General features: G+C 34.5%; 1 protein-coding gene and 1 long non-coding RNA gene across 8 annotated transcripts; one reads left to right on the top strand and one right to left on the bottom strand.

Moving 5' to 3' along the window:
* Window positions 1-6,783: 6,783 nt before the first annotated feature.
* LOC145582230 (uncharacterized) lies at window positions 6,784-8,081 on the bottom strand. The gene is made up of 3 exons (XR_014099838.1): window positions 7,841-8,081; window positions 7,540-7,593; window positions 6,784-6,858 (listed from the first exon to the last, which is right to left on the bottom strand). It is a non-coding gene; the product is annotated as an uncharacterized LOC145582230 (long non-coding RNA).
* A 2,053-nt stretch (window positions 8,082-10,134) lies between these two features.
* Window positions 10,135-24,179, top strand: LOC145583149 (uncharacterized). 7 transcript variants are annotated; one of them, XM_081640311.1, is made up of 18 exons: window positions 10,135-10,442; window positions 10,633-10,764; window positions 13,172-13,309; window positions 14,281-14,331; window positions 14,692-14,781; window positions 14,891-15,037; window positions 15,215-15,325; window positions 15,524-15,544; window positions 16,585-16,653; window positions 17,580-18,105; window positions 18,233-18,318; window positions 19,109-19,279; window positions 20,665-20,824; window positions 20,946-21,073; window positions 22,794-23,072; window positions 23,166-23,300; window positions 23,392-23,573; window positions 23,920-24,179. In XM_081640311.1, exons 1-18 carry the CDS (start codon window positions 10,350-10,352, stop codon window positions 23,984-23,986), a joined length of 2,586 nt encoding a protein of 861 aa, XP_081496437.1. In that variant the 5' UTR covers window positions 10,135-10,349; the 3' UTR covers window positions 23,987-24,179. The 7 variants fall into 7 exon arrangements, with proteins under 7 accessions (XP_081496437.1, XP_081496438.1, XP_081496440.1 ...); XM_081640312.1 differs by having other exon boundaries at window positions 15,530-15,544; window positions 23,920-24,178; XM_081640314.1 differs by having other exon boundaries at window positions 13,193-13,309; window positions 23,920-24,170.
* The last annotated feature ends 1,083 nt before the right edge of the window (window positions 24,180-25,262 follow it).

Genomic DNA, 25,262 nt, shown 5'->3' on the forward strand with positions numbered 1-25,262 from the left:
ACAAGCCCTGTTATCAGTTCAAAAGTAATGCATTAGAGAACTGAACAATGTATAAACAATAAAGAAAAAAATAGAAAAAATGTAAATCCATGATTACCTTTTGTCTGTATGACATAAAGGTAAATCCAAGGCCTTCATTCTCATCTTTTAAGGCATTCATTAGGCTCTCTAGGAACCACACCCATGTTTCAGTGTTCTCTATTTCACATGTAGCCCAAGCAATGGGAAAAATGTTGTTGTTGCCATCCTTCCCTACTGCAACAAGTATTTGGCCTGGGTATGGACCCTTGAGATTACATCCATCAACCCCTATTAATGGTCTGCAGCCACACAAAGAGCCCTTTGCCATAGGTGTTAGGCAAACAAACATCCTCAGGAACAATGGGGGCTCAGGTTGCTCAATCCCATCAACTACAACAATGCATTTTGTCCCAGGGTTATACTTCATGAGAGCCTTCCCATAGTCCCACACTCTTGCATATTGTTGTGATGCTGACCCATAGATCATTAGCTTAGCTCTTGCCCTTGCCATCCAAGCTTTGCTATAATTGATTTCAATGCCAAGATCAACTAAGACCCTCCTTATGAATCCCTTTAACTTCCACCCTAGGTCAGTTCTCCAATCCTCAATGTACTTGTCAGCTAAAAACTCAGCAGTACGATTGAGATTGCTTCTCACCTTTACACACTTGTGCTTCATATTCAAATTCTTAATCTTCCAGAAATCTTGGTTCACAGATCTCCTTGCAACCACCCTAAATTGGCATCTCCTCCCACCAACACATGTACACTTAGGCAGCCTACACTGTTTAGAATTCCATGTGCACTGACACCTCCTCCTACACTGAATGGTTAACTTGCTGCTATCATTGTGCAAATACCAATATTCATACCTATTATCAACTGCATGAATCCTCAATGCTTTCCTAATCAGTTTACTGTTGAGGAACTTCTGCCCTTTCAGCAAAACAATTGGTTTCTTGAAGTCTGTTGAGGCATGAAACCATTAATACTTGTCTTCCTCATCATCAGAACACCTAGGACTATCCAACTCCTCAGAATCAGAAGTGAACTCTCTCTATAGAGTCACTTCTTTGCTCATCAATTCACTTTTAAGGACAAAGTCATTGGTCTGCACCTCATCATCTCTCTTATCTTGCACATACTCCAAACTTGCATTGACATCTTGAATTATGTTCTTAACAATGTTGTCCAAATCTTCTCCAAGCTCAGCATCCTCATCTAACCCTTTCTCTTCCCTTATATCCCAATCAGGATCAGTGTCATAGCAGTCAGAGCTGGAGTAGCCAGATCCAGCTTCTGGTTCCAACTCAACCTTTGTCTCTGTCTTCTTCTTCCCCCTACCCTTTGCTTTACACTTTGCCTTTCCCTTTCCCTTCACTGTATTTCTCCCAGATGGACCTTCATGTTCCCCTTGCTTCTTCTTCCCTTTCACACTCTCAGAGAACAACCTTTTTCTTGATGATTCCTTCCCTTTTACACTCACAGTTGGACCTCCCTCTTCAGTCTGCTCTACAACCTTATCCTTTTCTTTATTTTCCACATTGACCTTAAACCTAAGGCTTCTCCTAACTTCTGTGGGCTTAACAGTTTTTTCTTTGAGTGTTTTGGGTGGGTTGTACTATGCTAGGTTGTTGGCTAGTACAATAAACTATAACAAACCCATCCTTAGTCTTTGTCTCCAAAAAGCCCTTTACATCATCTTCACTCAAAATCTCCTTTTTACCATTTGACCAAGTCTTCCCCTTTTGTTTGTACCAAATATTCCACATGTTAGGCACTTCTAAATCTAGCATCACAAACCCCCAAATGCAAGATTCCCTTACAAAGTGCACTGACATATCACTCACTTTGCACTTATACCTCCAATATTCCCAGCCACCCTCATAGCCACACAAAGTCTTCCCCCTTATTTTTTTGTCCACAAACACACCACCTAATCTAACCTTTACATCAACTAATTCAATAGAAGCAGCAATCTGTGCATGTAACAGCAAAATTTAAAATTTAGCAAAAATTTGATTTCTTTATTAAACCCAATATACATAGCAGCAATTAACAAATCCCCTAATTCACTGTCCTACACACATCCATACTTAAACAATTCACCAACAATTAAAGCATAATTGACCTCTATTAAATAATTCATTACAATGCAAATTGAACCCTAAATTTCAACAAAATTGCAATTCTACCATCACCAACCAATAGCTAGCAAAATTAAAGGCAAGGAACAAAATTGCTTACCTCAGACGTCACCATTACACTCAGCAATTGTCAGGTGAATGAACTCAGCAAGTGGTCCCCAGCAAACGCCCGAAAAATGCCGACTTTCGCAGTCAACTTCCAAGCAAAACCCCAATTACACAGCAGTAACTTCTTTGCTGAACTAAAACTAACTAATTTAGGGTTTTAATCTGCAATTTAGGATTCTAATTTGAAGAGTGGGTGAGAATTTATGGAGATAGGTGGATTTTGCAGAGAGAATTGAATGAGAGAATTGAAAGAGAGTACACTTCAATAGCTTAGAATAGAGAAATCGAAAAAAAAGAAAAAAAAATAGGAGGGAAGTAACGACTGTGGGCCCTACACATCAGAATTCCACCGAAAATTTAAAATAGGTGGTAATCTGCGTAATTAATTAATTTAATGGGTGGTATTTTAAAATAAAAATTTTAACGGGTGGTTATTTACAAAATGAATCTATTTTTGGGTGGTAATTTAAAAATTTTCCTTATATATATAAACTTAGATACTTTTTATTAATAAATGCTTGTAATATTACAATTTCATCAAAAATATAAAAAATAATTACAATGCTTAAGGCTAAGTAGTAGTAAAGTACAACATAAGTAGCAACAGTGCTAAAACACGATCAGTCAAAGCCTCCTCTTTCCTCTACTGCCTCCCTTCTACAAGTACTGCCTATTGGGATGGTAGTCACATCCTCTAGAATACATATATACACAAGAAGTGCATCAGTACAAGGTTCGTTAAATAAAAGTGGAGATGCTAAGCACACATAAATAGAAAGTTCATTAATTGCTTACTACAATCTCAGTTCTAAAAACCTAAAATTATCTACAATGTGAGAGTTTATAAGTTCACTATAATCTCATTTAAATTTCAGAATGACATCCTGCAAATAAGAATGAAAAAAATTCACCTTTATATAGCTTCACAAGTTTTGTTAGTAGGTTGGATAAAGAGTATTAGATATAGAGTTGTTATCTCCAGCCAAAATAATAAATATATTAAGTTAGAAGCCTAATTAAAGGATGAAAAAGTATCAAACATAACACCTTGACCAAGTCATTTACCCACTAAGAGAGTTGAGACAATATAGAACCAGAATCCAACACATCATCAACTGTTTGAATTGTTCTGGACGTGATCGAACATCGTTCCATATTCAAACTATAAAGTCTTGCATAGTAAGACCAAGAAAATTGATTTGAGAATTGATTATAGGAAATACTAAAACAAAACCAAAACATATAAATATAGAAAAAATTCAACCTTTGGTAAGTTCCACAAGCATCAGACATCAATAATACTATTTACCTGTCACTTACTTGCTATTCCTAATCATTGTTGTGAGATTCAGGTTCTCTATAGTTCTTACAATTCAAGTCCTTCACATAATATAATTCATTTTGGGATCTACGGTACCTTGCTTATTGGATTCAGCTATTCAGCAAAAAATGATACGAAGTATATGTTATTGCTTGGTGCTTCAGATAACAATAATATGTGGCTTATTTCAATCAAATACATATTAAAATTCCATATTAACTTCTTTAAACCAAATTTGGAATATTTCTATCGAATACATTCAATTTAAAATCACAGTACATGTCTCTTAAGTCCAACAATCAACAATCAAGCACCAAAGAGATCACATTGACATTCCGAAAAACAAATATGAAGTCAAAACGGAACTGTCGAGCATTGTAAACGATGAAAATCATATAGTTCACAAAAATCCCAACTTTAGTAGCAAAACCTAACATAATTAACACACTTAAATCACAAAAATTTAAACAAAATCCCTAATTGTGAACATATGTTATTGTTGATATAATGCAGATATAAGAGCTAAGATGAATTCGAATATACTTTAGCAAGATTATAAATTCCGAATAGATCAATGGATAGTCCAAAACTTGATCCAAAAGGAAGAGACTTAGGTTCAAGAACTACATGACCAGCATTAATCAAGATCATACTTAATGCCACTCTTTCGTGAGCCCCTGTTCCAGGTGTTCTTAATCACCATTGTTGAAGAGATCAGATAATAATTTCAGAGAGAAAGTGAGAGAGATAGAAGTGAGTGGAGCGAGAATAATCAAGGGAATATACTGGTGTACATTCCTGGTAGAATATCTAAATAATGGGAAGCTTCTTTAAGCATTTCCACTAGTTCAGAAACAATTGAAACCAAGATAGACTAAAAAAGCCCATAAAACTTCAGAGTTCGGAAAAAAAAAATTAGATTTTTATAACCCCTAATAGCTAAGCAATTACTAATCATGAACAACCAAATGGATATAAAGGGCAAGATTTAGGAGTGTAAATAAACGAACAACTATCCTTGATTATTAATAAGGACTTCGTATTAGTGACAATAGTTTCATGATCCAATCTCTGATACGGTTTATAAAAATTAGATAACATAATATAAAGCACAGTGGCTTAAGTGTAGAACATAAACTCTTAGTTAAAACCTAGCCAATCCTACAACCTCAGATTCAATATCAAATTCCTGATACATTATACAATCTCAGAACTTTAATTGCAGCACTAGGATTGTCAAAGTTCTACACATGACCATAGTAAGTAACATAAATTACGACTAAAACCTAAAATTTGAAGCACTCAAATATAATGAAAGAAATCAACTTGAAATCAATAAATCATTTTGGGCTAATATTTAAGACTAACCATCTTTATAAACAAGCCCCAAGCTTTCCCGTGCTTACCATCCTGCAAAATCAAAACCCAGAAACCACAACAATCAAATCAACAAAACATCAATGCAAAAGCAACACAAAATAAGAATTGATTCAACTATAAATATCAAGGCCTGTAGGAAGGAAATCACAGCCAACAAGAGCTTCAATGATGCTCAATTTACCGCAACTTTAACTTTCGATAATTGCAATTTGCGGCATATTTATCAGAATCGAAACGCCGAATTGTGAGCATATATCTTAAAGTTTATTCACCACTGGTATAAGTGCTTTTCCTAAGGAAGAAGCTTATTCAAAACAACATCTAATTTTAAGCAAATTCAGAACCCTAGAATTGAACCAACCCAAAAAATCAAAGCAATGTTATTATCGCTCGCGACCACCGTCACCGTCACCATCGCTGCCACCATCGGACCACCAGTGAAAAAGTAGTGGGTCGGTCTTGAAATTGAGAATGAGAGCGGGAGAGGGGAGAGAACAGAGCGTAAAGAATGAGAGCTGAGACAGGGAAATAGATGTTTTAAATTTAGGGGATATTTGATTTTAACTTATGAGTACAAAGGACTATTTTTTTCAATGAATTATTAAATTTGGGTTGAACAACAAAAAAATATTATCTTTGGAGATTTAGCATTTATTTTTTCAATTACAAATGTTTAATTTTTTTTTTTATAAAGAATAAGGTAACACTTGTTAGTGTTGCTATAAAATGTTACTTATTTAAAAGTGTTATTGTGTAATGTTACATATATTAAAAAGTGTTACATTGAGTGTTACGTTTAAAAAAAATGTTACCAAAGTGTTATTAAAAATCTAATAATTTTTCATATCAAAAAGTGTTACCAAAACGTGTTACATAAACTCCATTATGTACTAGTGACTTTGAAATGATTTTATACGAAGCATTACATAATTTAGCTAATCGGCCGGTGGTCAGAAATAGAGGTCAGTTGATGTACCTTAGGGATAAAGGTTATGAATGTTTCGTTCATTTCCTTGAGAAGGTGACCCTCTCTAAAAGAAAGACTGGGCTGCATTGTTGACATCACTGCCCACCAAATCCCAATTATTCTAAAAAAAAACTAGGTGGAATGTCGTCCGGCCCTGGGGATTTTTGCCCCTTCATACTAAAAGCTGCCTACTTGACGTCCTCAACGATAAAGGGCTGCTAGAGAATAGCATGATGGCGGTCAGCGAGCTTCGGGATATGGTTTCTCCGACCATCCCAAGATTCCTAGTTCCATTATTGTTATGTACATGCATTAAACAAGTCTTTGAAGAAGTTAAAGAGTAGTGGATCCCCTTGACATCTAAGATCCAATTTTCATTATCATCCATTAGCCTCTTGATATCATTCCTGGCTCTCCTTGCTGCTGCACACTTGTAGAAGAAGGCTGTGTTAAGGTCAACTAAGTTGTCCCACTTAGTTGAAGCACATTGTTTCTAGAAGTGTTACTTTATCAGGGTGTCTTCTAGAATGAGTTTTCTAGCATTGGCTTCATTATCAATAGAGCTCTTATCAATAATATTTTTTCTGTTCAGCAGTAAGTTCTTCATGGATTTTCCTCCAGCTGATTTGCTTAGTGTAACACCCCCAAATTACTCTTCAGTAATAATTATTATAAAACATGATTTAGAGAGTAACTTAGGGATATTACTGCCACGTGATTACGTAAGGCTTAACAGAGACTTGCAGCGGAAGGAAAAATACTTATCCTTTATTAATAATAATAGTAACAGTTTTGAAACACTTTTGGAGTAACTAAAATACTGATAACTATGTCTACTAAATTTAACTAGGTGTTCACCGCCCATCGTCCCCAATGCAGCATTTAATTCACGTCTTCTGATCGTCATCACCTATCTACTCATCATTAATGATAAGTAGGGCCAAGCCAAAACAAAGGAGAAATAAGTATTAGCCAAAATGCTAAGTACATACAAATGCTAGACGTGTAAAATCAATTTAGTTAATTAAACATGCTTTTGAAAGTTTCGACTTTAATCAATCACAATTGATTCAAACCACTCGTGAATAGAAATTCTCATATTAAAACATATCAATTTCCGAAATCAATAAATTTCCAAAAATAGTTTCGGATAAAGCATGGATTTAATCCTCATTTCACAAATCATTTTTCCACCTAAATGTGCACACCCCCCAAGCTAGTAACTCCTTACATAGTGCTATCAAGGGGAAAGACTAGGTCATACATAGTCTATAGTCTTCAATTTTATCTCCACATAGTGGGAGTCATAAAAATCCAATATATATCTCTGATAAATCAACCTTCCAATTTCCATGTATGGGATTTCAACAACATTTGCTCTTTAAAATGAATTTGAATTCAAGTATGTGTATAAACAACTGTTAGAACATTGAAATTAATTTATTTCCAAAGATCAAATAATAAAACATTTCACAATATTTATTTCGTAAAAATTCATAAATCCTTGTTCAACATTCAAACATAATTCATCATTCAAAGCACAAAACACATTTCTATAAAATCACATATTTAAAAATCTAGCCACGAGTACGTACCTTGATCTTTTGCAACAAACACAAAATTCTTTAATCTTGAACTTGAAATTCCCCCTACAAGGAACCAATAATCCTAATTAAAAACTCTTCAACCCATGAACACCAAGCCATTAAATAACGACCCTAAACTAGTTGTGCATGAACAATTATCTTAACTCTTTACAACTATTCTACCTAGATTTACTACCATGAACAATCTCCTAAATAAACATTATATGGAGTATTTTAAATAAAATAAAACAAATATAAAACCTTATAAAAATCATGAATTAGAAATAGATATTAGTTTTAGAAGACTAACCGCAAAACAATCTAAAGTAGCGAAGCTCACGAGAAGGTTCACGTTGAAAAAAAGGTGTCAAATTTTGCAGAGGCCATATCTCATATTATATAAATCCGAATTGGGTGATTCTTGAGCCTAACCTCAAGGATTTTTCGAGAGGAAAAACTTTGTGTCAAACAGCAAAAGGCTAAAAATGATCAGAAGTGGCTGAAAAATGGCCTGGAACATATACGGGATGAAGTAGTACGGAAATGGGAGGAAGAAAGAAGAAAAGAAGGATGGAGCTTTAAGAGGCTTTTGGCTTAAAGTGACTGAACTTTGGTTCTATTTATAGAGTTTGAGAACTCTATTAACATCATGTATGATGTCAACAACTTGGGGCCAAGTATTCAATCTTGTAGAGGAAGTTTATGAGATCATGCTATTTACTTCATGTATGATGTCAACAACTTAGAGGTCAAGTATTTCAAACTTGTAAAGGAATTTTGTGACTTTGGTCATGCTTTAGGAGTAAGAAATGGACTTGGGTCCATTAACTTGGAGCAAAGAAATACTCAAAGTAAAAATATGATTTTCGAGTATTACATTTTTGGCTTAACTCATACGTATAAATATAAAATATTTTATAAATGTTATTATTTCTGTATAATTATATATTGACAAGTTAAATAATGCTATTGTATTATCTAAAAACATATTTATATATTTTTAAAATACTTTGGAAAGAGATCGGACATAATTAAATTAATAAATTTGATTAGTATATAATTAAACGAGTTTAAAATACGGGGTATTACACTTAGATTGTTTAAAATCCAAGTACCACTTTTCATAGACCCTCGAAGAATTATGCAACTTTCTTTGAAGTCTAAACATGGCTGATCCACATAAGCTCTTTCTCCACTGAAGTTTAATCCCTTGCTTAACTTCGTCACTCGTGAGGCACCAACCCTCCATTTTATACGGCCTGTTCCTCCGTACTTGATCAGGATTAGTAGTAGTTATAATCGGGCCATGGTCAGAAAACAGGATGGGGATGTTCAGAGTGAAATCATTGGGGTGTTCCATTCTCCATTCATCATTTCCATAAGTTCTATCAAGAGTCTCAAAGATTGCAAGTTCAAATTTTCTATTGTTTGTCTAGGTGTATTTGACACCATGACCTGGTATGTCAGAGAGGCCACACTCAATTTTCCAGTTCAAATTGTACTGCTCCAAAAATCGAATTACACCCCCCCCCCCCAATTTTTTAGCGTTGTTTTAAATTTGGTTTGTGTCTCCAATTACCAAAATTTTCCCCACATGGGTCCAAATCATAGCTCCATTTGTTTTCCATACAGATTGTCGTTCACATAAATAAGGAGAACCATAAGCAAACAAGACGTAAGAAGAAGCATTCGATTCATCAATAACATTACAAAAGAAATAGTTAACATCTTGATCACCTTTGACATGTCTAATGGAAACATGTACTCCCTCCGTTTTTTTTTTATTTGCATCACTTTCCTTTTTGGGATGTTTTTTTTTAAATGCATCACTTCTATATTTGGTAAATTTATATTATATTTTATCATTTCTCTCTCTTACTTTAAACCTCACTCAACTTATTTTATCATTTCTCTCTCTTCCATGATCCCCACTAGAATAATAAAAATATCTATCATCTCTTACATATTTTCTCTTTCATGGTCTCCATTTTGCTTTTATTATAATAATTTATTCACCCCCTCGCAATATTATATTACCCTCCTAAAACTTTGTGCAATCCAAAGTGATGCAAATAAAAAAAAACGGAGGAAGTATGAACCAATATGAAGATAACCCGACTCAAACCTGAACCTGAATTGATAGAACTTGACCCGATCCAAACCAAAACGAGTGAAAAAGATAACCTAAATTAGTTAATCTATACATACTTATTTGGAATAGACCGACTTATCATGAGTCAACTAAACTCTAACCAATTACTCCCTCTGTCCCTTTTTTTTTGCTCCATTGGACTTTTTACGGTCTTCGAGACGCGTGTTAAAACGTATATATCTCAAGATTTATAAGTGTAAAAATTATAAAAACTTAATATTAATAAAATATATAATTCGACGAATCCAACAAGATCCCACTTGACTATATTATCTCTTATACATTAATGGAAATTTGCGTTCAAAGTTATTAAAAGTTGACTCAAAAATTAGCTACAGGGCAAAAAAAAATAGGGACAGAGGAGTATCCGAATTGATATCCCTTCGAGTGGTTCGAGCCCATTGTTTCACAGCGAGTGATACTCTGATTTGGACTTTAGGCACAAACAAAGTAACGACAGTTCAACAGTTCACAATTTCAATAAAAAATTGCATTTTCCTTAAATTCTCCTATATCGCCATTGTTATTAGCTTCCAAAGTGAACCACCAAAAACCCTAGATTTTTGAACTCAAAATTAACGCTCAATCCTCGCTTTCACCAATTAGGGATTCCAAAATTGGATGATAAATCACTCAATTTCGCATCAATTTTGTTCATTCGAGCGAAATGGGAGCCAGTCGAAAGTTACAAGGTGAGATCGATCGAGTTTTGAAGAAAGTTCACGAAGGTGTTGATGTTTTTGACAGCATCTGGAACAAGGTTTTCTCCATTATCTCTCTCTTCCGCCATTTTTGTAGAGCTTTGTAGTTGTTCTTAGTTCTTATTTTTCTGCTTAGAATTATCGAGAAATTGGTTGATTTGGGAAGAAAGTGTTAGACTGAGATTCTTCTGAGTATTTTATTTGATTCATGTTTAATTATTCGTTTCTTGCGCTGGAATTATACTTCAGGTTTACGATACCGATAATGCTAATCAAAAAGAGAAGTTCGAAGCTGATTTGAAGAAGGAAATTAAGAAATTGCAAAGATATAGAGATCAAATCAAGACATGGATACAATCTAGTGAAATTAAAGATAAAAAGGTTGGCAATTTTTGTTTGTTTGATTATTCTCTCCAATAAGTATGTTATGAAGAATGTGTAGATATGTGCTATAATGCTTTTATTTCAGGCTATATGGAGATGGATTATAGGGGGAATTTTACCGATTATCGCTTCATCATCTTCGAGGGATGAGAGTGATTGTAACTATTGTGAGTTAGTAATGCTTTATTTAAAAAAATGTGGATGTTTGTTGGTAAGTTCTTTGTTAGTATTTGTAGCAAGATGGTTCTTATAGTCAAGTATGGAAAAAGAATGGTCTCTTTAGAGTTATTAGAAGGAACTCTGGTTTGGAAATTGTCCCCTGATAGTCCAGTTCCCAACTTGTGAGATGGTAGCTATCCCGAAAGAAGAAATGGTGGATGAAGACAACAAGTGTTGTCTTGGGAGTGTTTCTCATACTAAATTAGTATCCATGCAATGCATGTAAAATTATTTAACATATCATATGCTCACGTACAACGCTCTCACAGTATTAAGATTGAAATAGTATCTGCTGTTACTATCTTCACATGTTTGTATCTAATATTCTTCATTTGCTATTTTTTTTTTTTTAAATTTTATGAAATTAGGTTTGTGAGCGGCTATAGTACTATTTCATCCTTCTCATTTTCACGTAAAAGGAACTTGCCATCTTAGTAAAATTAGATGCGGGGTTTTAGTATGACTAGTCTTTGAAGTTTTCAAGTGGAGGCACCAGCTGTATGCTTCGTATTTCGTCAAATGTTGATGTAGAACTTAATTAACAGTGACGTTAGGTCTTTTACTTGGACGACTGTGAAGGTGAAGGTTTTGATTTAAGGTAAAATATAATCATCGCGGCTGGATGGAGTAAGAGTTGGTTAAACACCTTATATGTTTTGGTCAACTGGTCCTTTCTTTCTAGTACTCCATTTTGTTAGAATTAAATGGGTGTGATGGTATGACCCTTAAAGTTTTGCAAGCTTGAATGAGGTTGTTGAAGGAGTAATGGATTGTGGAAATGTGCATGCTGATTCCTTTGTTATGTGATGGTGTATATGGGCGGGTTAAATTTTGGACAAAGCCTTCCACTCTATGCATTTAGGTAACGTAGGTTCTTGTATAGAATTAAGCATTTAATAATTATTTCTTGAGTAATTAAGATCATGGATGATTGTATTTGATTAAAGGTCTTTAGGCTAGTGTTTATTGATAGGCTATTTAGTTTGGATGATTTGTAAGTGTTTGAGGGTGTGAACGCTATGTCATTAAATCTTTTTATATGGTGTTTTCACTCCATGGTGTGTATCTAGTATGGCTCTTCATTTAATTGGCTAAGAAAAATTCTGAATTTTGATTTTTTTTATTTATTTTATTTTATTTAATTTATTTTTTTATAAATGAAATAGTTGAATTACAAAGATAGGAAACCAGAAGTCCACTAGAAACCAAGGAAATTGAAAATTGTCAGTACATTGTAAAGGGATTAGCCCGGTGACGCTCCATTAGTTTGAGCCTTAAGAAATATTGTTACGCCACGCGACTCCAAAAAGAAACCAAAGAAGACTGTCGATCATAAAGATTGTATAATTCATCTTTCACTTAAACATCCACATCACAGCAAATTAGCATTAAGCAACTTGTTCCAATAAAGACCATCCAAAATGAAGAATGTCAGTCACAGGAACATTACTTATCGGGCAATGCAAAGTAGATTCCGTCCCCTCACTAGCATGGCATAAAATGCTCACTTGAGAGAACGAAGCCTTGGCTAGTCTCCGTATTGCCCTAGAGTTTCTCATTTTCTCTTATTAGATCTTGAGGTGCGCGCTAGACATTTTATGCTATATTAGTTGTAGAGGCTATTTTTTTTAAGTTTTGGAGAAAGGTCATAGAGACTATTTTTTACTGAGTTTACATGTAATGTCAAATTGCTAAGAGTGAATCTTTTGAAGATTGTGCACTCAGCATGGTAAGGCATAGGATTCGTTTCCAATATTCTATTTTTCTGCAGCAGGTGAAATTTATTACATAGATCATATGGAAATTGCTTTATTTCCACGCATAGGATTCTGCTCTGGGATGGAAGGTGAGTAGCCGAGTGCCCAAGTATGGGATTTTGTTTTGTTTGTTTTGGTCTTTATGTGAAGGAGAGTTTCAACTTTTGCTTCTTTACTGTGCATTTAATTTGGTTGTGTTGTATGTGCCTGATGTTTTCCTGGGAAATCCCAACAATAAGGTAATTGATTCAGTTAGATGGAAATTTTTGATATTTCGTTTTGACAGAATTGTAGCTTTATTATGCAGAAACTAGAAAGCAGTCTACTTCCACAAGTTGCACCTGTCGAGTTGAAATGACTTTGTGTTATTATGTCTAGCACTTTCAAATTGATGTTGATGATTGACAATGTGATATATGTTGACGTAGGTTAGTGCATCTTATGAGCAGGCTTTGGTGGATGCCCGCAAGATTATAGAGCGTGAAATGGAAAGATTTAAAATATGTGAGAAGGAGACAAAGACGAAAGCATTTTCAAAAGAAGGCCTAGGCCAGCAGCCTAAAACTGTAAGATTGAAAAACTGTTTTATTCATTTTTATCTTCATCCTCATTACTGCTTTTGGGTTTGGACTGTCACTGATTTCACTTAGATATGACACTTAGGCTGTTGTATCTGTGTTGACATGACATGACGCTGGTACAGTAGTAGCATGTCAGTTGACTTGGCAATTTATTAATTCACTAGGTGCATCAAAAATCTTATGAATTCTTGATGTTGAGAGACTTCCCTTTCTAGGGGAGATGATATGTCACAGATGTTGGATTTGTTATTGTGCAAAGAAGTACAAGAGAAAAGTGTGTGGTGATCTGCTATGCATTGCTGCCACCTTGGTTAATCTTTGTTGCTTTTTACTTGAAGGAGACAGAGTGAGAAGACAGATAACCGAGTGATGGTTATTTGTTTTGTTTGTAGAGGCTATCTTTGTTAACAAATATTAAAAGATCTGCTATCTAAGACTATATCATTTGATTTAGTTTATAAAAATTGTTTGGCAATGAGCTATGCTGAAATTGACAGAAACTAAATAATGAAATCAATATTATGTATGGTGTTTTTTCAACTTACTGTGTGGCTATTTTATATGAAGAAAGTTTAATAAACTTTACAATTAAGTTAAAACTTAATCCAAATGTCCTTTTTTTTTTTTTTTTCCTATTTATTTAATTTTATAATAAGGCTCTTCAATTACCATTTCTCAATTCTGGGCAGTTTCATTCCCAAGATTTAAGCTAATGTCAAACTTTACTCTCTGAGTATGCTCATACCCAATACTCTTTATTGACTGCCATTACCATAGGGTTAGATGTCTCTATAGCTCTCATTCATTATGGTACATTGACATACATGATTTTATTAATTTGTATGCTCCAATCTTTCTCTCCCTTTCCTTTTAGATGATTATTATGAAGATTATTTGGATGTCTTCTATTCTCAGTATTCTTTAGTTAGTTACATGCTTTCTCATATGTTTGATAGGACCCTAAGGAGAAAGCAAAATCAGAGACAAGAGACTGGTTGAACAATGTGGTATGTTGCATAACTCCTTTTTATCTCACATTTTTTGCGACATGTAATCTCATGGTTTCCTTTTGCTAAATTAACTATATTCAACAAGCATGAGTGTATCAAGAGTTCAAGACTTGGCAATATTTTTTGACAGGGAAGTTGGATTGAGTTTTTATATTTAAACTTTAAGCATGAGTATATTTTGTTTTATATTACTTTTCTTCATTAGATTTTTAAATGGGTTCTTTATCAGTAGGTATTCTATTCTGTGTTTCTAGATTTTATTGTCCTACTGTGTTTCGGCTTTATGGGACTTCTGCAGATTAGTATGACTCATCTTTATCGATTATTAAATAAATTAGATGTTTTATACCTCTGCAGGTAGGAGAGTTAGAGTCTCAAATTGATAATTTTGAGGCTGAGATGGAGGGCTTATCTGTAAAGAAAGGAAAGGCGAGACCTCCTAGACTGGTGAGACTTCATAATAACCTCTAATGAATTGATGATACCGAAATAGTTTTATGATTTAAGATGTGGGAAAATTGTCATTAAAGTTTTTTTTTTTTTTCTTTTCTCGTAGACACACTTGGAGACTTCGATATCTCGTCACAAGGCCCATGTAATGAAATTAGAATTGATATTGAGATTATTAGACAATGATGAATTGAGTGCTGAACATGTCAATGATGTTAAGGACTTTCTCGAAGATTACTTGGAGCGTAATCAGGTCTGTCTTTTTTTGCTGTAGTTGTTATATTTATATTTTGTATTTTATTTGGCAACACTTGTGAATTTTGGAATTGTTTTTCTGGCGTTTATTTCCGAAAGGATTTTTGAATTTTGATAATGTTCGGTGTTTAGCTCATTATTGTTTTACCCTTTTGCATTTGAATATTATATCCAGGAAGATTTTGATGAATTTAGTGATGTTGACGAGCTCTACAACACCTTACCATTGGACAAAGTGGAAGCTCTTGAAGATCTTGTGTCAATGGGTCAACCTGGACTTGCTAAGGTGTGTAACGGATATCTAATATGTACATGCACACCAACCATTATATATTTATTTGATATTCCTTGATTGTTGAGCATGACTTTATGGCATTTAATTATGCTAGTTGGCTGATTGATTTTGCATTTTCATTCTTAATCTTCTGCGTGATCATGATTTTTGAACACCGGTTGCGGTAAATTTCGAATCTACCATATTGAGATTAAGGGCATGAAGTCACAGGTTCGGATCTTTGTACTCTTTAGGTCCCGTTAAAAAAAAAGTTGTATATGTATTTGCCTTAGTTTTAGTTTTTCTTGAAGAACTTTGCTTTATTGATATTATTCTAGCTCTGTGCTTACTGTCTTAACTTTGATTTGGATTTTGATAGACGTGTTCAACACTGTGAACATGGCAGTGATCTTGCTACACTGTTTCTTTTTCCATTGTTGTTGATGATGATCATTGTTTTTGCTTCTTTATCCTTGTTGTTTGAGCACTTTTTTTTTAAATTTATATTTTTTATTTTACCGAGCTGTTTGTTAGCTCCTAGCAGAGGGGTAATAAGGTCCATGATATTTTGAGGATAACTGATGTAATTATTGTTTAACAAGTATCGATCATGCTTTCAGTCCTATTACTGAAGATAACTGATGTGATATGCAATACTATTTGTTTGTGATATGCCGTTTTGTTTAGCTAGTAAAGTTTTTTCTTTGGATTTTACTTTTATGAATGGCGTAGCTTGTGTTTTATGTTGGCAAGTCAATTTAGGGATTCTATCAATGCTACTACCTTAACATCGTTTTGTTCATACAAGTCAATGAAATAGTGGTTTGTATTCAAGCAAACATGAAATAGCACGTCCCCCTCTCTTTTTGTATTGCTCTGTGCGTGTATGTTGTCTATTCTGGCTAGAAAAGCTTATCATTGCTCGTCAATCCAACACTGATGAAATTGAATAGTCGATTAGTTACTAGCTTTTTGCATGTCCTGGAAGGTTTTATTTGTTGAGTATAGGGGTTTTTCTCTAGTATAGAAAAGCCTTTTGCTGTATGCTGCCATGAATAATTGTTTGAAACTAAATGTGTGCGCTAAATTCTACCAGCAGTGATTGTGCATAGAGATAGGGTTATAAGTATGTGCTGTGGGTGTATGTATTATAAAAACAATGTTCAAAAGCTGTATACTACCTGATTCTTCCATTAGGTTTTTGAAGAAAAGGCTTAGAGTGATACCAAGTCATGTTGAGTAAAAGTCCTTTCTTCATGCTTGTTTGACAGGGTGGCGGTGCTGCCAGCTCAGTTCTAAGTTTAAAGACATCATCAAATACATCATCTTCTTTGGCATCGGTATTCTATAAAAAGCTTTGCTAGTAGATTGCAATTTCATCAATGTGCTTCATGTTTTCTTTCAAAGTATTCTTTTGAAAAACGTTGTCACTATCTTTTGGGCTGTTGTTTGTGTTAGCCTTTCAATGCATCTTCCCACTAGAAAAATTGTTGGCAGACTTGTTTAAGTCTCCATCTGTATTACAGAGGTTCAAGTTTTTGGAACCTTTACTCTTTAACTTATTCCAAGAACTTAATGTCTTATTACTTGCCGAGTTGGATTAGATCAGTTCAGAACAGGTTTGAGTTGACTTGATCAGACCAGGATATATAATTTTTCTCTACTTAAAATATTTTTAATTGTGTATGAATTAATTTTTTGAAAATTGCATATTTGAAAAGTACATATTGAGAGGAATCTAACTCGCTTGATAATGTTTTTCCTTTTCTTTATACATTAATTTAAACATACCATCTAAGTTTAGCCAGACCAAATCATTACACCAGACTAGACTTGACTAGACTAGACTAGACTAGACCAAAAAGATTATTAGACCATACCTCAAGAGATTTCAGGTGAAGAGAGCCTGTTTATTGTTTGTGCAAATTGAATTTAAAATTCTTTTATACTACGTATTCTCTTTTATTAATATATTTGTTTATTCATTTTAATGGGTAGGAGTTAATGGATTGTCTCATATGGTGTCTTTATTTGCCTCTTTTTAGCAAATTTCTTAAGCTGCTTAATCTCTTGATATAAGCAGCAACAATCCTTAGATATTTGCAGTCTTTTTCTTGCGCCATTCTATTTCAAGTTCATGTGAAAATAATTTGCCGCTACCTATCCATATATCTTTAATGTCTCCTGTCAGCTCTTGTGAATTTGCGGCAGCAATAATTTCTGTTTGACTTTTTGTTATCTTGATTGAATTTTTTAATTTTGGCAGGCCACTGTTACATCTTCCCAATTGACTGTTCCCATTCCGGAACAAGATGAAACAAATTCTCAGGACAGTAATTCTGATACTGTTCCAAAAACTCCGCCTTCTAAGACTAGCATTCTCAGCTCTTCCAATCCGTCAAATCCACCTACAATCCAGACACCTATACCAACCTCTTCTACTCTTCTACCTGCCTCTCCAAGTGTTACAGCTTCTGTTTCTGGGTCAGTCTCTGGCCGCGGCATTCTGGAAGGTGCAATTCCTTCTTCTCCTCTGAATCCCCCGATTATTGGCAAAGAAGAGGATGCAGTGAACTTTCCTGGACGAAGATCATCACCTGCTCTAACAGATCCTGCAGCTCTTACTCGGGGCATTGGCCGGGGTAGCATTCCAAGCCAACCTTCTGTTAGTGTCCCTCTTAGTTCTGTTGGTACAGCTCCTAGCAGTGGCATGACTCTTGGTTCAGTTCCTTTGGCATCAGAAGTAACGAAGAGAAATATTTTAGGATCTGATGAGAGGCTTGCAAGTAGTGGTATGGTGCAACCTTTAAATTTTTATTTTTATTTTCTTCATAACCAGTATGATGCTCTTGCTGCAGTGTATCAAGCTAATTGATCGATCTGTCCTACGTGGTTTTATTTATATTGCTGCTGCTGCAGTTGTTGCTGGTAGAGCCTTTTCTTCTTCTGTGGTTCCTGGAATGCAGTGGAGGCCTGGAAGCACTTTTCAGACTCAGAGTGAAGGGGTAAGTCCCATATTGTTCCTCTTGTGTTTGTCAGAAGAAGATTGCACTTGATCACAAACCAAGTACTAAGTATGCTTAATATTTCATCAAAAAAATAAAAGTATGCTTAACATTTACAAATGAAATGGTAAAAGACAAACCAAACACAAGTATGCATTTTATTTAGAATTGAAGTGCTACTAATATGTAACCTGCTGGAGCTCTTCAAATTGTATCAAGAGCTACTCTGTATAAGTACACAAGCATGATGCTTTCTACTGATTAAGAATGTGCTTTGCAATAGAATGGAAGGACTTTCAGGATATTGTAGATATTTTCAAGCTTTCCTTCACATTGCAGAGTGTACTTGTGAGATTACCTATACAACGAATTGTAAACTGAATAGCTTACGTTTGGGACTTGCTATAATATTGGAGTAAATGGACTTTGTCTATTGTTTTCTGATGAATTTATTATGAAACAAATTCCCTCCCTCCCAAAGATGTTTTACCTGATGTTCTTTAACATTACTTGATGGTATAATTTGTCTATTATTTTGTTTCTATTTTTCTTCATTTTTTGTATAGTATAATTCATCCATGCATTCAATTAACTAATCATGATTAAACGTTTACCTGAGAATAAAGTACAGCTCTTTACTTCTGCTTGCATGTCACACATCTGGCTGTACTTCAATTCATCTTGGATTGAGGGTCCTTCCCTTCTGCTTGTGTAGGATAATCCATTTGTTATACAATTAATAAGATAGACGAACTTTTTATTTAGTTGAAGATAAGTTGTGCATATACAGGGACAGTTTCGTGGGCGAACTGAAATTGCTCCAGATCAAAGGGAAAAGTTTCTTCAAAGGTTGCAGCAAGTACAACAGCAAGGTCACAGTAACATTCTTGGAATGCCAAATCTTGCTGGTGGTAATTCTAAACCCTTCTCTGGACAGCAGCAAAATCCACTTCTGCAGCAGGTACATTTTTGTTTTTACAGAGAGTTTAGTTTATTGTAATGAGTAATTGCTGCATTAGAAGTACGTATCAATTACCTTGGAACTTAAAAGTACGTATTTGTAGTTTCTACTCAATATAAAATTTTATTTTGAACATAATTTTATCTGAAGTAATTTTTTATTGCAGACTTTCTTAAATTTTATTCTTGGTACTCTTTTAAAATTTTACTTGGGCTCTTTCTTTTTCTCACTTTACACACCTATCAAACTTTTTTGATTGGTTATCTTGTTATGTACTTTTTTCTTTGTCGGATGGTTCCTTGAGATGATTCATGTTAGCCGACCCCAACTTATTTTGGGACTAAGGCTTTGTTGTTGTTGAAACTTTATATTTTATTATCTCATTATGTCTCATAAAGTTATATCGTTATATGTTATATCTTCATATTAATGGTTATTATTTTTTATTATTTTTTTTTTTTCGGCCCACAGCTTGGCTCTGCTTTTTTCAACAATAAAACTCTTCACAGCTTTGCCAATGGGCTACATTAGTAGAAAGCAAAAATCAATTATATGGTTCCTAGTACACATTGTCTTACCTTACCCAAGCAAGTGTTAAGCAGCTTAAGCCTTTTTTGCTAAGGTTAAATCTTGCAGAACTTTGTTGTTTAATATTTGAAAATTCAAAATTCTGTTCATTGGAGCTCCCCTTTCTTCCTCCTACAAATTCCACACCAAGGAGCGGCACTATTTCACTATCATCAAAGTCAAGTGACAGTTAAAACTTTGATGCCTTAGAGTTTGAATGCCCTTCTATAGTTTTATGCAACCTTCTGGCCCGATATTTGTAGTTCATTGAATATGTTGTGGTGCTGCTAAATGTGTGTATGTGCTTTCTTTAGCTTTATTTTGGGTTGTTTTACCACCTCTTCTGCCTTGTAACTTTTTTTTTTTTCCTTTTTTTTTCTTTAGAGCCTTAGCTTAAGGTAACTCAAGTTTTCTCTTTTCCTCTTAGTTATAAAGTTAGTACTCCCTCTACTCTATTATAGTTATGTGTTGTCCTTTTTGGGAAGTTGCAATATAATTGCAGCATTATTTATTTGGCTTATGGTTATCTCTATCCCTCCTCATCATATAGGTCCTATTATATCACTCATGTCTCCTTAAGAATTTGCATTTCCCCTACTCCGTGATTATAAAAAAGAGGATTTATTATAGTCCAAATGTTTGGACAGGAATAGGATGCATATATTGGCTTTTTTATGTTCTCAATTGCTGGAGTCTCGTGTACTGGGCTGCTTTCTTCATTTTCACTTGTTATCTCTATTTTTTTTATATGCTGTATATGTTTCTTAGATTGAGAAGCTGTAGGTGTATAAATATTTTATTATTTCTCATTTTTTCAGTTAAGTTCTCAAAGTTCGTCTCTCTCCTCTCAAGTTGGTCTTGGGCTAGGATTGCAATCTCCTGGCCTATGCACTGCTTCTTCTGCAACTGTTCAGCAACCAATTCCTATCCAGCAAGGTGTCCAGCAAGGATCTTTAGTTGTTTCTCCAAAAGATTCTGGTATATAGCATCACATTATCTTGTTATATTAGTATATTTAAGTTTGTTACCTAGTGCGGTTGGCTATGTAGGAATTCAAGTACATGTATGAATATGCATAATTTAGTTAATGTTCTTGCAGTTACCGAGGATCAACAACAGCAGAACTTGCCTGATGATTCGGCGGTTGAGATAGCTCCTGGTTCTGGGCTTTCCAAAAATTTGATGAATGATGATGATCTTAAAGCTTCTTATGTGAAGGATGTCCCTGTATGTATATTTCAGCCATTAACTTTGTGCATTTTGTGTTTTCATAAATCTCTTGTTTTCATCTGATATGAGATTTTTTTGACAAGTGATTTGCTTGTGGAAAGTAGTAGATGTTGTAAATAAAAGGATTGTGATAAATTAGGTAGCACAGCCTTTTAGATTTGAGTTTATAGGGATAGGCACAAAAATCCTGATCCATGTCTCAGACAATGTTGAGGTGGTGTTTGACTTGCAACTTGTGCAACTTATAAAGGGGATGGTATTATTAAAAACTGTAAAAGCAACCAAAGTTTCTTTGAAATATATTTGTATGCTGACTGTACATTGTAATTCTGAGTAAAAAAATTATGTTTAATGTCTAGAGTTTGCTTCAATGTGGACCCTAGATCAAAGCCCCAGCTAGATGAAAACCCTAATTTTCATGTTGCATGTAAAGTCAAAATCAGTGGCTGCTCATTATTCCATTTAAGAGAGAGAGAGATGGCTTGGGGAACCTGATCGGCCTGCAGTTGCTAGTGATCTTTTTTCAAGCTCTCCTCCAAATTCTTTTACTTTATCAGTTTTACTGGAATTTTGTGGTTTTTCATTGATAATTTGTGCTATACAAGCATGTTCCAAGCATTTAAGTAATACTATGCCCTCTTTGACAGTCATGGTCTCAAATTCATACTATGACTGTATCCTTGATATTTTTTTTTTTTGGATAATATTAGATATAGTTGATGTTTTGAAAACACATGAAATGAAGCTTACAAGATCCCACCAAAATACACCTTTTGAAGACCCTTTGCATCTCAATCTCTTTGTGCCTTTTGAAACTAGGAGGAAAATGGATTGAATGATGTACAAGGATAAGGAGACTCACCCTTTTAGTATGCAGAACAGCCTTGAATCTAGCAAAAAAAGACTATATAGGGATGAATGGAGATGGTATCTTTGCTTAACTCCTGATGATTGACCATTCCAGGTCATTGCACTTTCTATTCAACCTATTTCAACTTTCCAGGGTGGTTTTGGTAACAGTTGATTGACATTCATGGTTAAGAATTAGTAGATACCTATCAATTATTTATATACTTTCAGTTGAATGTGATTGAGCCAAATTTGATACTTCAGCACCAGCCCCTCTCTCGTACATTTTAGTTATCCATCAATGTTTGGTTAGCATTTTAGCAACTAAAATGTATATTAGTTTTATGTTTGATTATAAACTCCTTAATATATTGCAATAAGGATTAGTTTTAGTCAAACAATTTTCCTCAACATTACAAATTTAGTAGTATAAATTAACTATTAAGCCTGACATTCGATATTGCATTCAATATATTCCAATAAGGATTAGATTAGGACACTATTTTCCTCAAAAAACCACAAATTAAGTATAATGTAGAAATTAGCTATTAAGTCTTACATTCGATATTGCATTATGATAACTTATGGTGCCCACATTCCTGCTTGCCCCTACCCACCTCTTGTGGTGCCCTTGCTCTCTTTGGCTTGATCTACATGCCTTTTAATGTATTTGTGTTTGAACTTTGAAGCTTTATAGGTCCTAGTTTGGCTTATTAATATGTTTATGTTTCAAGCTTCTCGAATAAAAGGAGATGGAGGGTTGCAATTGCAAGCCTCTGGTCATATTGTCTCTCTGTATTATAGCTTTGTCTCAGCAATCCAGATGATGTTCAATTTTCAAATTTATTAAGTGATTATTGCTTTGCAGAGTGGAGGTACTTCTGGTCCGCTTCCAGAATCCACCCAACTGTCAAGGGATGCAGATCTTTCTCCTGGCCAACCTTTGCAATCAAGCCAACCATCTGCTAGCCTTGGAGTTATTGGTCGGAGAAGTGTCTCCGACCTTGGGGCCATTGGTGATAACATTGGCGGAACTGCCAACTCTGGGGGAGTGCATGATCTTGTGTACAATACACAGATGCTTGAGGCTGCATACTACAAGCTTCCTCAGCCCAAAGACTCAGAACGAGCAAAGAGTTATACGCCTGTATGACAATTTGACATCGTATTCTTTGATTTGACCAATAAATATTTGATTCCTGTTGATGTGATATTTTTGTATTTTCTGTGCTTCGTACAGAGACACCCTGCAGCAACTCCTCCAAGCTATCCACAAGTTCAGGCTCCAATTGTAAACAATCCTGCTTTCTGGGAACGATTGGGTCTTGATACCTTGGGGACAGATACCTTATTCTTTGCATTCTACTATCAACCGGTGGGTTATCATACTTCAATTTAATTTTCTGATATATTGCTCTGTGTTTTATTCTTGGTTCCTTATTTGTATACTTGATTACTGTCTACAGAATACTTATCAACAGTATTTGGCTGCAAAAGAGTTAAAGAAACAATCATGGAGATACCATAGAAAATATTACACATGGTTTCAGAGGCATGAAGAACCAAAGATTGCCACTGATGATTTTGAAAAGGGGACCTATGTATACTTTGATTTCCATCTTGCCAATGATGATCCAAATCAAGGATGGTATGTATACACTATTCCTTTGCTGATTGCCACAAATAATCTGCCCATGATCTGGGTTCCTGATAACTTATTGTTTAATTATATTGGTTGCTTAAATTTTTTGGTTTTCAAAGTATATATTAATGGACCTTCTGGTGAAGATGAGTTAGATGACATGAAAAGCTCCTTAATACTTGACAATTATTTTTTTTCCCTACACTATGGCATATTGACATTTGAATCGTACTCCTTAGATGAAGCGGCGAACAAAGGAGAATTTTCCGCCTTGCTTTGCTTGCTCCTAATTATTTAATTGTTTCTGGTCAGTGTCAAGCTTGTTTTGATTACTTCACTTTGCTATTTCCAGGTGCCAAAGGATCAAAGCAGACTTCAAATTCGAGTATAGTTTTCTAGAAGATGAACTAATTGTATAGATGTACAGACCACCTTACAGTCTCAAGTTCTGACAGGCCCAAAATTAGGGGTTTTACCATGACAATTAAGTTATGTTTGCTTCATTTTGAGATAATATTACTTTGGACATATATGCAATCCTGTTGAAAAAAAAAAAAAAAATTATTTGCCTGTCAGCGATCTGTTTCAGTTTTATTTGTACTCTATAGTATAGCAGTTGCTCTCCTTGTTTATCTGCTTCGTATCCAGACAACCTTTAGACAATAAGTTGATCTAGTAGTAAACTTGGTTACTTATGGTATGCAATCTAGTTTAAAAAATTGTTTGGCTGACATTGATCATATTTTAGATTTTATTTTAGATCAATGGTTAAATTAACTACTTTAAATTTTATTTGGTCAAATCAAATAAACGTAGTGAAAGTGTTTTTTTTTTTTTTTTTTTTTTTTTTTTTTTTTTTTTTTTTTTTCTTCGCTTAGGGTTTATTTATTTATGTTAAAAAAAAAAAATTGTTCAACCGAAGCCTATGTACATATTACTTTTTTTTTCCAAGCCCCGTTATAGCACGGGTACATATTAGTGCAATCTAGTTTAAAAAATTGTTTGGCTGACATTGATCTGTTTCAGTCGTCTTTGACCTCTTTGTACTGTATACAGAAGTTGCTCTCCTTGTCCATCTGGTTCGTATGAGTCGTATCCCAGATGGCCTTTGGACGATGTGTTGCTGACTTGTAACATGGCTTGATGTGTTGGCTCCAATGCTATAGTCACTAACTTGGTTACTTACGGAGTTATGGCCGTATTATTCAATTATGTGGCTAAGTGCTGGGCGTTAAGCCTGAATTTGGTCATACCATATTATATGTAGTGGATGGCCATTGTGAAATTTATTAGGACGTTGAGACCCTACATCCTATTAATGGTGCACTCAGACTCAGAGATGTGGTTACTCAAGTGTACAGGTGATAAGGTGGACCAATGAGCATGTGCTCTTTTTGGCAATATCAATGGTTATCATTTTGCGTTTTTGCAAAAAACTAATATATAATGGTTATATCTTTTTATTTTGCGTCATTGGTATTTGTTTATAATTTAATGAACAGATTAATTAGCTAATTACTCTGTAGAGATAAATAGTGGGCTAGTAGGGTCCAATACGAGTTAGGTACAGACTGACCCACTCAAGGTCGGCTAGTCGGCTACGTTTATTCGACCTTTTATTACTAACTAAAAAAAAAAGAAGTTAATTTCAAATCAGTAGAATAAGTTGGACCGACTTGTATCAGTTAGTAGCTT

Source organism: Chenopodium album, chromosome 15 (genome assembly GCF_948465745.1).
Source record: "Chenopodium album chromosome 15, dcCheAlbu1.1, whole genome shotgun sequence".
NCBI classification, from domain to species: domain Eukaryota; kingdom Viridiplantae; phylum Streptophyta; class Magnoliopsida; order Caryophyllales; family Amaranthaceae; genus Chenopodium; species Chenopodium album.